This window comes from Citrus sinensis, chromosome 5 (genome assembly GCF_022201045.2).
Source record: "Citrus sinensis cultivar Valencia sweet orange chromosome 5, DVS_A1.0, whole genome shotgun sequence".
In the NCBI taxonomy this organism is placed as follows: domain Eukaryota; kingdom Viridiplantae; phylum Streptophyta; class Magnoliopsida; order Sapindales; family Rutaceae; genus Citrus; species Citrus sinensis.
Window position 1 is genome coordinate 33648127 of NC_068560.1, and position 18824 is coordinate 33666950.

An 18824-nucleotide genomic window follows, 5' to 3' on the forward strand; every position below is an offset into this window, starting at 1 on the left:
ACTATTTGCATTAAATCCAGAGCCTCCATTATAACCTCCCTTGTAACCATTACTGTTATTGTTTCCACCGTTACCATAGCCAGGATTATAACCAAAGCCACCAAAACCTCTTCCTCCAGACATATTTCCCTTTTTGTAACCTCCATTGTAAGTAAGATTAGCCTCAAAGTTTTGTTTCACATCAGTATTAGCTAGCATATGAGTTTGTTGTTCAATCCTAGCTTCTTGAGTTAGGAGCATAGCATAGGCTTCATTTACATTCATTTTTCCTACTCCTACTTGTCCAGTAATATAGGTAGCAACAGAGTTATAGTCTGGACCTAAACCAGAGAGCACATGCAAGATCAGATCATCATCACTTAATGCACTACCAGCAGCAGCCATATTATCAGCAATACTTTTCATCTTAATGAAATAATCAGTAATTTTCAGATCATCCTTTCTAGTTGAGTTCATCATATATCGTAAGTGCAGAAGCCTAGATTTAGACTGAGATCCGAATTGAACCTCTATAGCTTTCCATACCTCTCGAGAAGTCTCTAGATTGAAGACTAAACTGATGATACCTTCACTCATTGAAGAAAGTAACCAGCCAAGAAGCACCTGATATTGTGATCTCCAAGTTGCGAATTCTGGATTTTCAACAGATCTCAGTTCATCTTCAATTCGTTGAGCAATGTGTGAGGGAGGTGGAATGGTTGAATTATCAATGAATTTCTCAAGTCTGTTGCCACGAATTGAGGCAAGAACTTGAGATTTCCAAATCAAATAATTGGATTGATCTAGCTTAATAGGTGTATTGAAAGTGAATGTCACATGTGTTGAATTAACTGTTTGATTAATTGGCGCTTGAGAAGAAGAAGAAGCTAGATGGACTGAAGCCATTGTTACTGGCTCTGATACCAAGAAGAAGAACGAGAATAATGTTTGGCAGCTGAGAAAATGAATAACCAGATCTGAATATTTTCTTAGAACTAAATTTCATTAATCAAAAACTTATTTGTATGTACAAAGTTGTTGCTATTTATACTAAGCTGAAGCTCAGCACTAAACGATGTAATTAGCTGCAACTAATTCACTTATTCTGTTAACTAACTATAACAGCTTTAGCTAATTAACATATGCACAACTAATTACATAACCACCAGGCTCCAGCTGGCATGCCATGTCATCTACTCGTAATTGTATGCTGCTGCTGCTGTGATCCTCTGCTTTGCTGGTAATCTTGCAAACATGAGCTTCCTTGACATCGGACATGACACTTCTACAATGTGAGAGGGTAATTAATAAAAAATGAAGTTTCAGTTTGACTTTTCCTTTCTCGACCTAACCCTTTGCACAGTTAAACGGTTAGTAAGCTCAAATTGACATTTACTAACCCTTGTTTAATAAATTTTTCACACCGTAGACTATCCAATCCTGATCCTCGTCATTTACCAAACGTGATACGTGAATGTAGATGCCAAAAAAAGGAGTTCCCTTGTAGCTACAAAATTAAAAAAAAAAAAAAATTTAAATGTAAAGAACCCCATGCAGTAAATATGTCTATATTACCAAGAACGACGTCCTTAATCACTGGAAATAGTTTGGGGTTACAACCTTGTCCATCTTTTCCTCCGTCCCCATGGTAGCCCTTGCGGCAATTGCATTTGTAACTCTGCGTTAACACAGTGATGATGTGTTACGGTAATGAAGCTTTCGCTCGCACTCATCAATATCTACAAATCAAAGATTAAAAGCTTAGTATAAAATAGGAAAAAATTAATGAAATATATACCAATGCAAGCATTTGTAATAGATCAAACACTATACTTACACACACAGAGATATCTGAACTTCGAGTAATTAATTTATTTCTCTTATTTTATAATTTCTTAATTGGTTTGTTGAGAAGTGAGATTCAATCACGTACCTTTACAACCATCAGAGAGGTATGTATGCATTCCCTTCATAACCGTCTTTGCACTTGCGAAGATACCCAGAATTTGTCACGTCATTCTCATCTTTATAATAACAAAAGGCATTTTCACGGAGCTCGAGGAATTGTTTGCTTCATTTTCACATGTGCCATTCTTAGTTATTGCCCAATCAAGCACCATAAGGAGCCTTTCTGGTACTTTGCGAAGATAACCAGAGGGGAAAGTGAAGCTGATTTGTTCAACAAGAAATGCATAGGTCCGAACCGTTGTTGTCAAGCCAAGTCGTCAATGTCTTATATACGTTGAGGGGGAAAACAATGTAGACGAATTGTACGTGCACGACTTTTTCCAGTTTGGAATCCAACATCATTCTGATATTGGTAAATTCGGAATCTAATTCGTCTGAAATCTGGACCCTGGTTGCCTTCTCTATACGTTGTGAAAATAATTGCTATCCTTTCGCTCTCTAGATGCCAAGTCAAATAAGATTTTTTACTTTTTTTTTTTTTGGTCCGGATGAAAAGTCAAATCAGATGAAAAGGCAGGGAAATTCAGTTTGTTAGATTGATTTTCGTCAGTACACTTTCTCAGGAAAATGAACACAAAAATGAAAAAATAAAGTGATTTTTCAGTTGCGATGCCCAATTGTATCAAGTTTGAAACATTATGTATGGGATGTATATAAAAATACTTGATGCACACATCTTTTTACAGCATTGTAAAGATAGTTTATAAGATTGTAAATGAATTTATGGTATTGTAATGCTATAGAAAAATGCACAACTTTTTGCACCTAAACATGACTCAATATATATACGTAAAGTTACATAATTGATTGATAAGCTAAATTTAAAATTTATAAACTTTTTTTTTTAACAATTTTATACAAAGAGAGTTCATGATTTAGATTTTAACAAAAGGTGAAGTTCCAAGGACTATAAAATATTAGCACAAAATTTTAAAGAGATTCAAATGAGCAACACTCGACAGTTATTTCACGGTCAACTCTTATGACAGAATGTCTTGTTAAATTAAAACCTTTACGTAACCTGAACCATCATACTTTCTTTTCTTTTCATTCACTTTTCCTCCTTTGAGATATTTTCGTGGCATATTAACAACAATATATGAAAAATGATATATGTACAAAAATGGGGAGATAAACCAATAGAATAAAAACACGTACATAGATTATAAGTTAATTAAAATAAATATTTTTTTAATATTTTAGCATATTTTTCAACGTTTTTATTTGTACATGTATCGTTACTATATTTTTTGTAGGATCAAGCTTGAATGGGACTGAGTAATTTACAGTGGACAAACTATCTTCCCAAGCTACAACTGTTTGTGGCAGTATTATTACACTTTTCCAAGTCAATTAGTAAAGATCGGAGTCGATAATATTATATATTGTTGGGACGAACTGAAATAATAATCACATATTCACATGGTGAGTGCATGCATGTATAAGTAAAGTAGTGTCGTCTCTTTGAACAACAAAACAAGCTATATCTTTAGCATTGTTTTGTTGAAAAATTGTCATGTTCAATGATGATTTGTAAACAGGTAAATATGTCAAGATTTTTTTTTTCCCTATATATATAATACAATTAGAGAAAGAAAGTATCCTCTTGATGAAAATGTTGATTTGAAATATCAAGATGAATTTGAAGAGGCGTAACTGAAGTATGAATTAATTTAATATACGTTCTTGCATTGTTTTGGAAATGCAACCAGGCAACTATACCAAATGTAGAATTAATGATTGGCCGTGGAGGCTATGACGCTGTATATAACAGACTTTTAACAGATAACAGTACGGCTGAGTAATTAAAAGAAGTCTAAAATGGTTGATCGAAGCCAAATTGAGCAATTCATCAATGAAGTAGTTCCACTCTCACAAATCAATTATAGAAATTAATGTGGTCCAGCTATTGAATTGTTGTTAACAAACAGAAGTGCATTTATTAGTTTATGAATTTGTAAGCAACGGCAACCTGTTTCAGCACATTTATAACAAAGACAAGGCACCCACAATTTCCTGAGAAATGCTTTTGCGGATAGCAACAGCAACTGCACAAGTGCTTTCGTTTTTGGATTCTGCAGCTTCTAATTAACCCAATCATTCACAGAGATGTCAAGTCTACAAAACGATAAGTGCGCTGCACAAAAAAGTTTAAACTTGATGACTGCAATGGAGCAAGACACTCTCGGTTACTTACCGGCAATAAATGCACACAAACTAGCCAATTTCTAGCTTGGAAGTAGTATCTTCAATTCTAGCTAGCACAAGAAAATCTTAACAAGAAAAGATAAGGAGTGATTGTTGAGTTTCGGTTAATTATTTAAAGGGAAATTACAAATTAGAAGAGATATTACGTGAAGAATGTACTATAAGTTTCTCCTCTGTGGCTGAGAATGTTATTAACCAACTAATTAATTACCATCAGCTATTTACGCTTCGCGAGGGGATTTTTAATATATAAAACAATTCAGCACTTATCGATTGATGTGGCCTCTAATTGATTCCAGGTCGATCGGTGATGATCATATCTACTCATAATCTTCTTAATTTACAACCGTATATCCGCGCGCAGACCAATATATTAAGCTGAACAACATCTACAAGTGTGCATCATTCTGTCACAATCTCAAAATGCGGAGAAGTACTAATTTACAAAAACTCTGCATTGCAGAAGTCTCAAGCTTGCTTATTGTTGATAAATCTACAGTTAGAAGAACGATGTTGGGAGATTTCTTGCAGCAGCAACTATACCTTTCCATCTGATGAAGAGAGAATTGTATCAGCTTTTACCGCCGTAGAAGATGATGTAGACACCACATTTGTGCCTTTGGAAGGCGCTGAGGAAGGAGAAGGAAGCTTTTTGGGAAGCATTTGCTGAAAAGAAGAAGCCTTAGGCCACAATCTTGATGCTTCTGCTGATGATGATGAAGAGAGAACAATGAAAGCTATAACGAGAACAAGAGGAAAGAGAAAGCTCTTGTGCCTCAAAGAAGCTGACATTCTGATGATGGAATATCGTCTGCACATGAGATGAGTTCAGAGGCCAGAGTTTCCTTTAACTTTGAGAGATATGATATTAGCATCAGCTTTAGAGAGTTTTATTTTATTTTGTTTTTGCAGCAGACATGTTGAGTAATGTATGGGGAGTGCCAACTTGTTTGTTTGAGGAAAGCTGTGTCAATGGCAGACAATGGAGTACTTTATAATTCCAAAAATTTGCTTGAGCAGCTCATGCTGTTGCCCTCATTTGTCTAATGGAATTAGTTAGTGTAAATCTCACTGTGTGAGGAATTTGAGGGTTATATTTTTTAATAATCTCGTTGGTCCACTCATTAGTTTTAGTTGGGGTTTTATAATTTAATTGTTTTTTAATCTTATTCTTCTGATGAGAAATCTTTTCGGTCAGAAATCTGAATTATATTTACGTTGTATTTATTAAAAAATTGTTGAAGTTAACATTAAATTAATGCCAAGGCACACGAACTGAGGTTCTTATTAATGTCAATGAACTAATAAAGACTGAAGCATGTGTTAACCAATAAAGAATTAGTGAGTAAGCTCTTCTAAGTTTGTGGTTGAAAGCCCCACCTAAACCATAAAAAAATTATTAATTATAATTCCTTAATTTTCAATCATGCAAACATGAGGAGAGTGCTCTTTTCATTAGCATCAGATATCTCAGAAGCCAGACAAAGAAATTTTAAAAGAAATGGAAAAGAAGCATCTTGACGCTTCTGTATGCCACTTTGCCAACAAATTTTGAAAAAGAAAATTGCAATAGAAGATGTTTGTTATCACTACTGTCAGTGAAATATAAAATATTTTATGAAATGCTAGTGAGTATAGCACCTAGTTTCTTTACATCAACAAGATTTAATTAAGTAATCACTTCTTAGTTGTGTGATAAACCACTTTTTTTTTTTTGTTTGGAAGATATTCAAGTTCTCTTATATATTAATAGTTTTTTTTAATATTTAAAAGTAAATTCGGTTTATTTTTGCAAAATGGTGATCTATCAAGTCTTGGTGGATTTTTATTCCACCCATTGCAAATCAAAATATGTTATGCTTTAACATAATTAATCCAGGATGTCTTAGCAAAGTTTTAATTATAGATATCAGTATATTTGTATTGTAATCTTTAAAAGAATGAATAAATAAAAAAGCAAAGTTAAAAAGCGTGAGACACTGACCCTCCTCTAAAATGTTCCAGAAAAATTCTTTGACCTCGAGAATTTTAAGCAATGTTTCTGATAACCCTTGAAATTTATCCAAAATCTCTTGAGTTTATGAATTGGCAAATTGAGTTTATGAATGACCTTTCCAATCGGGAAGTGCTAACCACACAAAAGTTAGGACACCTTTTGGTTACCGAAAATGATTAAAGAGTTGTGTAAGTCGAAAGAATGTCTGGTGAAAGATAATCTTAAGTTTGTGAAGCTGGTTTATTTCAAACAAGAGCAGGTGGACATTGCGCCTCCTTCCTTTTAAGCGGTAGGGTCACTTCTCAGTACATTCGTTTGCTCTCTTCATATAAATATTACGAGGGCCTGAAAGGCAAGTATAAGTTATGTGATCAAACAAGGGCTTGGATGGAAAGTACAAGTTATGTGATCAAAATTCAGTATTTAATTCTTATCATGGTCGAAGTAATAGATAAGGATATGTTAACTGTTATTCTTTTAAGGTTCATTTCAAACCAAAATAGTTCAAGTGTTCGATAAACAGCCACTGCGGCTTACTCCGGTTAAACTGTTAAAATCACGTTTTGCTGGGTCAAAAAAGGTTTCACTGGCATTCTCTGAAATATATATATATCGAGCAAATCTTCCTCTCTAATGATGCGACTGTTAAACTTCACACACGCCCTAATTATTATAGTTGGTGTGTTCTATTAAATATTTACCATGTGGGTGGCTGCTAATAGTATAAACTACTGGAAGTTAAACATCGATACATGAAACTGAAAAAGTGTCCTTTGCTAATAATATTTAACCTTAGATTAAACTAGAAACATTTGGAGCTATTGTTAATGTGTATTCAGTTTCCAGGAGGATGAAAGTTCATAACAAATGGATATGATTTTCATTGATATTCATTATAAAGAACCAATACAATCGGATCTCCCTTCCATTTTAGAAGGGTGAATAATATATGATATAGAAACCTTAATGGTGCTAAAGAATTATCAACTGTATATTCTTACAATTTCTAATGAACAACTACAGCTACTATTGCATATTAAAATACCAGGGTGCAGATTAATACCTAATAAGCAAATATCAACTTGTGAAATGGCCTCAGAGAGTCAAAAACACAAACTGAAGCTTCATGCTTACATCATGGCTGATAAAATGGTTTCTGTTTCCTTAGGACGCCAATAAGTCTTGTGAACACAAAGCATTCCTTGGTTGTCATTGGTATAAATCATTCTGACATCCCAGTGTAGAGATTTAACTAAGTCCTCAACCTCAACAATTGTTTCGGCATCGTCCCTTAAAATCAGGTTTCCGTCTGGTCTCAGTATCCTATCAACTTCTGCAACAACTGCCTTTAAGCTACACCTGTGGCAGCAAACCTCATCAAGTTAAGAGGAATGGTTTACCATTTGAGTTGAGATCATAAATATGAAAACTGCAGTATTTTAAAGTAAAAAATTGAAGAACCTCTTTTTAATAGTGGAGAAAAGATGATCAGCATGAAGAAGATCATAAGTTCTGGGGTACGTATTGAATGATTCACACCAATCATGATATAAACCAAACAAACCACGTTCGTAGATGATTGGTAGTGTGTCGGGAGACTCAATTGGGACTACATTCATGACCCAGACCTTCAAGTCTTTCAAAGCTGCAGCAAACCTGGGAGCACAAAAGGCAAAAATATATAATTCAAACTAGGGAAAAAATAGAGGACTAGATGCTTCTCACTACAGCAGAAGGATAATGTTAGAACACAAGCAGTGAGTATGGCAACGAATGCTAAGCAGGAATATCAGCATATCACTAAAGCATAAATAAAATTCCACTCCTGTTGCAAAATGATCAAGCCATAGCATTCAGTAGCAGCGAGGATGTTTCTCATCTTCCCCAATAAATAGTTAGGTCTAAGGCTTGGCTAAGTTGTGATAGCTCTTCATGACTACCAAGGGCCATTTTCTCCATTGGATTACATACATTTATTAAAAAGGGAAAAGAAACTGTACAATAACTCACCCTCCATATACAGCCCTCATGTCCATGACATTCCTCACAAAAGACCAGTTAATTCCCATTCCATTCAGATACGATTTGGAGACAACATTTTTCCAATGCTGGTAGTCAGCAGTGAAATCCTCCGGAGCAGCTTTCCCATAAACACCAGCCTCTGAATTCAGCCAATAAGGAGGTTTCTCTAACCTTAGAGGCCACTGCAAAGGCCAACGAGACCCACGCTTTGATTTATCTACTGGTACTTTATGCATGCATGCCTGAAGTGGTACATTCCTGAAATCATGCATCCACAGAAACATAATAGCAATCAGAAATATCACTTTTTGAAAGAACATTGGAAGGTCATCTTATTTCATTAGTTTTTACCCCCTTCTCTGTTCCTCCCGCTTGTACTCTCAAGGTCAAACATTCAAGAGATGATAAACCGAGGCTAGAAGGAAATTCAATGTCTCAAATCAATGTACAATTGGCCAATATCTTTACACACTAAAAAACATGTGTTGATTCAACAGATGTATTTGATATGTAATATCAAGAAAAATGCATAAAACATAATGAAGTGATATCAAAACAGTGAAATCATATTATTTCACAGACATGTACTGAAATGAAACTAACCAAAATAATAGAAAAAAGAATAGCATTAGACGAATATTAGGACTCAGATCTTTGTTTAAAATTGATTGTCGTTATTGCTTTAAATTTTGAAGAAATCTCTAACAGATTTCACTATCATGTTCAAGTTTTGTGCCAAGGGCAAAGACAGAAACTAATACTTATTAGGACAAGTACCAGGCAGCATTAGCATCATCTGAGTCTGCACATAATGGAGGCTCATTTTGAGGTCTTTTATTGTAACACCCATTGGAAGTTGGCTTTCTAAAGATTGCCGCACCAACAGCATTGAACTTGTCCCTCTTAATTGCCTTCAGATCCCAGCACATTAGCTTTGTCAGCTCAGTCATTGCTGACATCAATCATCACATGGAGTAAAAGAACAAGGATGTTAAAATCAATACCATCACATCTCTTGGGAGGAAACTTCACTAAGTATCCAATACCTTTCCAAATGCCAACATCTTCTGGAAGCTTTTGGTAAACTGGAGTTGCAGACCAGACAAAGTAACCACCAGGTCGCAAGACGCGATTGAGCTCCAAGAGAAGCTTGCCTCCTACAATGTGCATCAGAATGTTAATAAAATAATCTTAGATGGAAAAAAAAAGAAGAAAAGGAATAGATAGAAATCAGAGATGTCACCTTCAACATGCCAAGGAACCCTACAACGGGCACAATGAACAAGATCAAAAACTGAACTGGGAAATGGTAGTCTCTTGGTGCCCATAACAGATAATATGGCAGGAATTCCCCGCTCAAGTGCAAATTGCACTTGGGCTTCATGCTCATCCTTGGGAGCAAAGGACATTGCAATGACATCCTTCTCAAAAAGATAACCTCCAAAGCTGGCAACCCCACAACCAACATCCAATATTACACGGCTTCTATTCCCCCATGCAATATCAGGACGAGACTGCATTACAATTACAACAATATATTTCAGATAGTAACAGTTGAAAAAGAATCAAATTTCAGCCATCAAAAAAAAAATATATCAACTAATGACTGATTTAAACTCTGGAAACCCAAAACAATTATGTGGGCTCCAGATAATCGGAAAATTGGCAAAACAAAAGGGAAATATCAACAATTATTTCGGAAGGAGCAAAAAAAAAGGCAAGCACGCTTGAAAATTTTTTCAAGATAATGAAACCACATTAATTAACAAGTTATAAATTTTTGTAATATGGTTTAAAAAATTCTATCAACATTTCAGTTTCACAGAAAGAGAGACAGGAACAAAGACAGTAGTCTACATTAAAAGCACTGCAAAATTTCAGTGCAGAATATGTCTCTACAAATACCACAAAGTATATACAAGTAAATATTTATACAAAGAAGCATTCAAACAAGTCAGAATGTGACGCACCATGTGTTCTTCACGGTATATAGCATTATAGCAATACTCCCCTAGTCTGATATGCACAAACAGAATTTATATAGACACAAAAAAGAAAAACAGTACAAATTTTCCTATTTTGTCTTGGTAAAACCCAGGAAATAGCTTATGAGATGAAGTGGACCACCCATAGTTCATACAAAGAAAAGAATAAGCCACATATCAATAGAAGCTAACAACAGACGTAAAATGATAAATGAAAAAGGCTCACCTTCTGAATGAAGTCAATGTAGTGAAGAGCACCATTCTTAAATTGAGTTCCGCCCCCGGGAAACGTAAGGTATTCACCAGTAACTTTAACCCAATTCTGGTGACCCTTAACCTCTGCAAGCTTTGTGTGGGGAACATTATGATACCAAATCTGCACCACACACCATGAGAACAAATTTTAGCCCAAGTGAACCACAAGCAGTCAAGTATATATTAGTTAATCCAGAATATAAGATCATACCCTATCCCTGCTTTTGGGCCACTTAATTGAGCGTTTGTATCCTTCCGGTAAAGGAACAATACAGGTAGGAGCTTCTTCAGGGCAATGCCTCTCTCGATGTTCATAATGCTTTGTACTGGAAAGCTTTCTAATTGCTTGCCAATTGTCCAGGCAAGGGATGTAGTCTGGCCCAGCAGTGGCATTACAGACTTTCCAGAGATGACCATGCTGGTCCGTAGTTATAGAAGATTGTTGTGATTCTTTCTCATTCTGTGATTCACTAGCTTGAGTTGACCAAGCCCCATTCTGAGCATTAGTTCCATTCAAAATTTCTGACTGGTCACCAGAAGGGAAAATCACAGTTGAAACCTGATCCTTTCCATGACTCTCAGTGTCATTATCTTGATCTTGAGAATCCTTCTCCTTTTCAGTCTGACTAGCCTCACCCGACTCAGATTTATTCTCATCCAAGCTCTCCTCTGATTCAGTCTGCTCAGTTTTATTTGTTTCGCCATCTTCTGTGTCTCCAGCTTCTGACTTTGAATCTCCGCCTTCACCCATAGATTCCCCGGCTTCCCTTTTTCTACCTTTGTCATTTTCAGACTCTGCCTTAGATTCCTCTTCATACTCAGTCTTCTCATCGGAACTCTCCTTCACTGAATTCTCTTCCTGGTTTTGATTAACCATATTCTTAGATTCACTCGTCTCACCATCACCCTCAGACACATTCTTCTCTTCCTGATTATCCTCCGCTCTATTATCCGACTTTTCAACAGGCACATCATCCCCATCCCCATTTGTTGAATCCTCTCGTTTGTCACCTTTATTTTCTTCGAAAGGCCAAGAAACAATCTCAGATACTCTCTGTTTCACTTCGCTTATAGCCTCCCCAGAGGACAACTCAGGATCCCGAACGGGTACAACAGTTGATGACATTAACATCCAAACGCCAACCAGACAAAGACCAACAAACACTACTACAGTAACCGTTGAACAATAACCTGACGACTTCCGTCCATCAACTCGGGAGTACTTGCCCATAGCCATAGAGTTTACAAACAAACAACCCCAATTACACACACAACGGAGTAAGCAACAACAATATGTCAACCACTCATCAACACGGATACCCTGCAATCACGCCACACACACACACACACAATGAAAAGAAAAAAAGGTTATTTTTCAGTGACTCCCCAGGAGTCTATAAAAAGAGAGGGAAAAAAAATCAATTTTCGCTTTTTATTTTATGTGGGCAATGATGGTATTGAATCATGATGATGATGTCTTTCTATCTAATTCGTGCAAGCACGCAATGGAAAGTAACAAAACCAAAATCTTATAGATCTAAACAAAAGAAAATAAAATGGCATGGGTCAAACGAAAAGCTAAAGAGAAGTGGATCCATTTGTTGCAGCAGGGCAATGAAAACACAAGTGTTTGATGAATGCCTCAAAGAAAACAATGACTTTCCCACGCTTCAAAATGACGAAACGAGCGCAGAAACTATCAACGTGTTACCTCTGATATTATTCGCTTCGATTTGTTGCCTCTGAATCTGACAGTATGTCAACACTATAGCTGCTGAAGAACTGGTAGGCTTTTTCAACGAAATATAGGAGGGAGCGCGCGATTTCTTTTTTTTCTTTTTTTTTACAAGTACTTATCACATATCCCTCATTTGCCAGCTAATGTTTTACGGGCGATAAAGACTTCAAAAGAGTTACTGCTGAATCGCAATGCCGTATTTCTCTGCATTGATTTAACTGAAAATGCGTGATTTGGTTGGGCAGCTGCTCCCCATAACTGAACCAATTTGTAACGATCTTATTACAAATCACTTACTTATTCATTGCATGAATCTTGCCTAATGATGATGTAATAATATACTTTTCCCTAATTTCAATTAGGATATAGATAGATTCTTTTCATAAACAAATTTTCATTTTTATCTAAACAAAAAAGAGAAAGAAAACCAAAAAAAAAAAAATGAAAAAAGAAAAAAAGGTTGAGGACCTGTTTCATACAAATGGACAAAGTTTGTTCTATACTGTAGAAACGTAAAAAGCAGGGACTACAATGTTATTACTCCATTCTTATTTCTTAACGCGTCTGTTCGGATCGGAAACTTGAAAGACGCAGATTCACCTTCCTTAATTACACCATGGGATGATGCTGATGATGATTGACGGTGATAATATATACTCCTCTGTGTGTGTCTGTGGGCACAAATCGCGCACCGACACAATTCAGATTTAACTCGAGAACATGGCTCATCAACAAAAAAAACTCGAGAACATGGGCCGTGGACCCACCCATGATCATGCTAATGACTTGCGGGATCGTAGATCGATTCCCACTCCATTAAGCAGCAAAGCAATTTGCCAATTGGCAATGAACAGAGCTATTGGTTCCACATATTTGGATCGCAATTCTATATATATATATTTTCAAAATAAAACTAATGAGAGCGACGGAGCTGATTCTATCCCGAATCTCAATTCTCAATCACATGCGTTACAATTATAAGTCTATGAGAGGCGCGTGCATCAATTTACAAAAGACAAATAATTGAATTTAATGAGTGAATAGGGAGAAAAAAAAATGATATACTCATGACTCATCGTTGCACTAACAAATTGGAGATATATCAAAACTATTCCCAAGCTCTGTCACGAGCACCTTTAGAATTGAAACTTTTTTTTTTTTTTTAACAAAAGGAGGTGTGAATAGAATTGTGGTAACTATAGATATATATATATATATATATAAGGAGTTTGGATATGATATTTGAGAGGTGCAAATAACTTTAAGCTTGGTAAATTTTTTAGGAGTAGGAGTGTTCAGAATCCAATTCAATTTGTTCAATCTGTCATTGAAATTTTAAAAATTCGTAGTCGGGTGGATTAGATATGAATTTAATTCTTTAAATTCGTAAAAATCTACGAATCCACAAAAAAAGAAATATATTTATTTTATAAAAAAATTAAACTTGTAAATATAGTATTATACTTACTAATAAATGAATAAGTTAAAATATAGTTATATTAACACCAAATTATATCTTATCCAATAGTAATATAAAATAAAAATAATTAAATAAAATATATAGCTTCCTAAGTAGTTAATTTTCATGTACTGATCTAAATAAATGAGATTTTTTTTATGTGTTATATTTTGAAACTTTGAATGTATTTTCTATTTTTATTTAAACAATTAATTTATTTAAATATTATTTAATTTTAAATTTGATCAGCAGTAAATTTATTTTTATATTAGTTAGTTTGTGGGTAGAACGTGATTAAAAATTTTTATCCCGCAAATCAATCTACAAAATGGTGGATTGAATATGGATTGAGTCAAATCCGCATCCGATCCACAAACATATGGATTGGATTTAGATTGAATTTCATCAATCCGTGGATTGGATTGGATTGGATTAAAAATTTATAATCCGTGAAGTCATGAATCGGATATGAATTGATATCCAATCCACAAATCCAATCCACGAACACCCCTATTTAAGAGTGCTGCTAGATGAGTAGAAGAATGAGAGAAAGCTAAGAGAAATGAAAATACAGGTCGTTTTGCTTTCTCTCTTTCTTCTGTTAGCTTTTTTCTCTCTCTCTCTTCTCTCAGCACATATTTTCTTCTCTCAGCTTTTTCTCATTCTTCTTGATATTTAACATTTTTTATTCTTTAAATGAATCAAACTCGAGTGGAGCTATTGGCACCTTTCCAAACTTCCATATAAATCACCTTTTACATGTATTTATAATTTTAACCATAAAATTGAAATACACCCCAATTCACCCTAAATTTGAATTTTTATTTGTATTAAAAGCACACTTGTTTGCTGTTGTAGGTGTCCCAATACATTGATAAGCCAAAATTTCAAATCTTTCACTTTCAATATTTAGATCAATGTCAAACATTGGAAAATAAATAAATAAAAGATTAAGAAAGAATCTGACAATAAGAGGGAGAACTTTTGAATTACATCTAAACTAAAAGTTCACTATTAAAAAGTTGAAAAAACCATAACTACATATTATAATTCCATAGCTACATATTATTATTCCATCTTTGTTTGGAGTTAATCAAATATGTAATTATCGTGAAAATATTTTATAGAGAATCCTATTTCATTGAAATTTATGAAAAGGGTTAATTGTGGAATGAAAATGGGAGTTCTTAGAAGTGATCAAATTTTATATTTATTTTTATTTAGTGTACTTAATAAAAGGGGTTGGATCCACTGAAATCGAAGCCAAATTCCTGGACCCTTTAGAGAGACTTCTTCGACCAACCTAAGGCCCAAGAAGCCCAATTGGTATTCCATTTCGGGTTGAAGATTCAGATTGTATGTACGGACAACAGGCCCTGGAGAAGCCACATCATCATTCTATCCACGAATTATCGAAAACACAAGAAAGTGGTAATGACGTGTCAAAACATCCAACGCAACCAGCCAATGAGAACTGGGAACCCATCAAACTTGTACAAATAACTTAAGTCAAACTCTATCTTACATGGATGTAAGATACATGTCTCTCACATAAATAGTGTATATATAGGACCCATATATTATTTATGTGAGAGTCATGTATCATGCATGTAAGATAGGGATCCCATAACTTAAAATTAAATAACGGGTGGAGAGAAATGCATGAAATAGATTTTGTGAATGAAGGAATTGTAAAATGAGAATCACAGTCCACAAAAGATTTCAACTTTGAAGTTTGAACCCAATTCTCCACCAATTCATTTCTTTCTCTCACCAAACTGAAAGAAAATGGCGGTGGGTTATGAACAATGAGAAGAAAAGAAAGACTGAAGAAGGGTTATGCTTTTTCCATGGCCTGTCATTTTGCTTATTACTATCATGCTTTTTCGCTAACACCATTGCGGGACCTATCTGCCAACAATACCAACTTCAGGCCTTCAAGAAAATATAAACCTCTTCTGTTTTCTTCCATTAATAGCAGTAGTAGAGCTTCTTACGGTACTTTTGTCTCCGAGGTATGTCCTTTACATAATGGCATTGTCATTTAGTTGAGATCTAAATTCGTATGGTTGATTGTTTTATGCCTAAATGTTGCTTTAGATACTTGCATTTTGATATTACTGAGCAATTCTTGGCTTGGACCAATCAAAGCTATTGAAATTGGTTTAGATGGTGAATTTGTGGACCTAGTTGGTACAATGTTCTTATTTTTCAATAGAACCGAATTAAAGATTGTTGGTGGCATAACAAAATTACAGTGTCATGCTTAATGCAATAGTTGATGTAATGGGTGTATTTTAAGACATGCTAAGACTGTGTTGTAGACTGGCGGCATGCAAGTTTGGGAAAGATTGGGTTGCTTATATGTCTCTCAGTAATTGCAAAGCGGCTTCTGTCTCTGGGGCACCTGTGTCTTTTAGAGATGCCTTTGATTTTCTATTTGCCCTCAACTGGAATGCGAAGATTTAGTTCAAATGTTAAAAGTACATTTTTTTTACCATTTGATTACTGAAAATTTGTCTCACTGGGGAACAGATTTGATGAATAATGAAATTTGTCTTTTGAGTCCAACGAAACGCAAGACTACCAATTTTCATCTTTTCTTCCCCGCTTTCCTCTGGCAACTAATAGACGAAATATTGCTTAGGCCATATGCTCATTTTATAAAGTTCCTTGATACAAATGCACGGATATATGCTGTTTTTGCTTAACTCTGAAAAGTTTAGTTACATGAAAAGAACAAACTGTTCAATAGTTCTGTTAGAAATTATCCATGACAGCTTATCTCAAAGCAGTTGTAATGTCACGTTGTTTCATTTAATTGTCAATGATTATCAATGTTCACTTACTGTCAAATAGGATGCCATGTTAATCTGTTCTAATTGCTAGGCTGTAAGGCTTTTGGGACCTCCAGCAAGTTTTGAAGCATCAAAGCTGAAAGTTGTTTTTTTGGGAGAGGGGATGAATGATTATTCCAGAATTCTCCCTCGGACCTACATCCTTTCCCATTGTGACTTTACAGCTAACTTAACCTTGACCATCTCTAATGTCATTAACCTTGAGCAGGTATGCATTCGTACTATTTAATAATTTGGTATTTATATTTTCTGCACAAAGTCTGAACTGCACATACAGGTCATGTTCACTTTTAATTAGCACAAATATTGGTTTAATTTCCAAAATTGTTATAAAGTTGGGCTTACAAATCGTGTAAAGATTATGTATCTTGATGGTTGAATATGTAGTGTGCAATATCTGAATCTTTGCTTGATGTCCATGTTTTTCATGTGTCCATGACAGTTAAGAGGGTGGTACATCAAGGATGATGTGGTAGCCGAGTGGAAGAAAGTGAGGGATGATATGTGTCTGCATGTCCACTGCTATGTCAGTGGCCCAAGTCTCTTGCGAGACCTTGCTGCTGAGTTTAGATACCATATATTCACAAAGGAAATGCCACTGGTAAGTTTTTCCTTACCAGCAACAGCAACAGTTCCCATATTATATGAAAAGAATTCCAAGATAGCTAGAACACACTTATGAAATGTTCATGATTGCAATTCTTCAGGTGTTTTTAGCAGTTAATATCTATTTCCTACTGCAGGGATCACATGTGCCTTCATGCTTCTTTCCATCATAAAGTCATTTCTGAAAACTCTGCTGTCAAATTATAGTCTCTATATGCACAACCCCCCCGGGCAGACTATATGCTTAGTTGCTAATGAGCATTGTAATGACTCAATGTATACTGCTTGACTGGATTTTCTGTTTTAACGCGTCAGGTACTCAAAGCTGTGCTACATGGAGATTCAATGCTTTTCAGAGAAAATCCTGAGCTGATGAATGCATTAGTCAAGGTTTACTTCCATTCTAGCTCAAAAATTTACAATCGCATGGAATGTTGGGGACCTCTCAAGGATGCTGCAGAGGTATGATTAGGCATGTAAATACATTGGATTTTATTTTTTACGCAATTATGACTACAGTTTCTCAAGGACGACAAAACTGTCTTAGTGTTGATAACCTTCTCTAACGTAGATGCTAGACAGTCAGTATTTACATTCAACTTAGTTTTTAAGTTCATCAGATCTAGTATGCATTGTTGTGAATTATGTGAAAATTGGTTGCATAAACAAAAGGAACTTGTTAATCACTTAATCTGTTTATTTGCATATTTATCAGGGAAGACAGGAAGATAGTATTCAAGGTTTGTTGACTGCAAATAAGGAAGGCTACCATTCTCCAAAGAAGTTAGCAAGACCAAAATCCATCTTCCAAGCTCTGTTTGCCTTTCTCCTTTAAATTATATCACACACAATCACAATTTTAGAGGCTGATGGCATGCTCCTAGCACCAAGCAGTGTAGCTTAGCTAAGAGCCAATGCAGTCTCAGCTTCAATATCCACAAATACCAAAATGCACACATTTTCATGACTGAGAACTCCAAAAGTCAAGGCTCAGATTTGCCCCATAGCAAAGATTGTTTTGATTCTTTTGAACTAATACAATTGTTCACCATTGTTATGCAACTGAGACCATTTGTTCATTTTTCAATCAATGGCTCCCGTCTTTCTTGATTTATAAATCACTTGTAAAGCTGAATTCTTGTTTCAAATTAAATTGTCTTATTTCTCCATGGTGTCCTGTCCATGACATGTAACCTTATACTGTAAGCTCCTTGTCGAAGCCACGTCAGCCAACTGAAAGCAGGCAAACATATCCGGTTAATAAACAAAACGCGTGGGTACCTGAATCTAGCTGATTCATGATGCGATAATGGTATTAAGTTGTCTTATATGGAATGTTTTGACCCAAATTGAAGTCTAAAACTTAGAAATTATCTCGAGTGTGACACGTAGCGCGTAAGACTCCCAAAATATTGCCGATTCTTTCAGAAGATAGAACGTATATTACTACAAATTACAGCTACAACTACAAGATACGTAACAAATAATTTTCCTTGGCTAATGACTCACTGAATTGAAGTCTTTGTCCTAGCTTCCTCTTCCACCCACAAGATACAAAACGTATCTGTACGGCACCCTTTACTCGAGCAATTTGCTTAGCTTTGCTTGCGTGCGTGTTATATATATATATATATATATATATATATATATATATATTACTCTGCCGGCCTCATTATTATTAACAATGCTATCCTCTGGCATCTATGTAAACTTTCAATATAATGTTTGAGATTTTCTAGGGATGATACAT

The 18824-nt window shown here is 35.2% G+C and overlaps 2 protein-coding genes and 1 non-coding gene across 3 annotated transcripts; 1 reads left to right on the top strand and 2 right to left on the bottom strand.

The window, feature by feature from the left end:
- Positions 1-229: 229 nt before the first annotated feature.
- LOC112497360 (small nucleolar RNA Z247) lies at positions 230-366 on the bottom strand. The gene has a single exon (XR_003064158.2). It is a non-coding gene; the product is annotated as a small nucleolar RNA Z247 (small nucleolar RNA).
- A 6642-nt stretch (positions 367-7008) lies between these two features.
- LOC102606747 (probable methyltransferase PMT25) lies at positions 7009-12426 on the bottom strand. Its single transcript, XM_052441786.1, has 9 exons — positions 12125-12426; positions 10625-11734; positions 10385-10534; positions 9417-9687; positions 9220-9330; positions 8951-9125; positions 8162-8431; positions 7613-7807; positions 7009-7510 (listed from the first exon to the last, which is right to left on the bottom strand). The coding sequence occupies exons 2-9, from the start codon at positions 11648-11650 to the stop codon at positions 7282-7284; spliced, it is 2427 nt and encodes an 808-aa protein (XP_052297746.1). The 5' UTR covers positions 11651-11734; positions 12125-12426; the 3' UTR covers positions 7009-7281.
- Positions 12427-15248: 2822 nt separating this feature from the next.
- On the top strand, positions 15249-18243 carry LOC102607042 (magnesium dechelatase SGRL, chloroplastic). The gene is made up of 5 exons (XM_006472821.4): positions 15249-15625; positions 16500-16676; positions 16911-17069; positions 17390-17536; positions 17790-18243. The coding sequence occupies exons 1-5, from the start codon at positions 15419-15421 to the stop codon at positions 17907-17909; spliced, it is 810 nt and encodes a 269-aa protein (XP_006472884.2). The 5' UTR covers positions 15249-15418; the 3' UTR covers positions 17910-18243.
- The last annotated feature ends 581 nt before the right edge of the window (positions 18244-18824 follow it).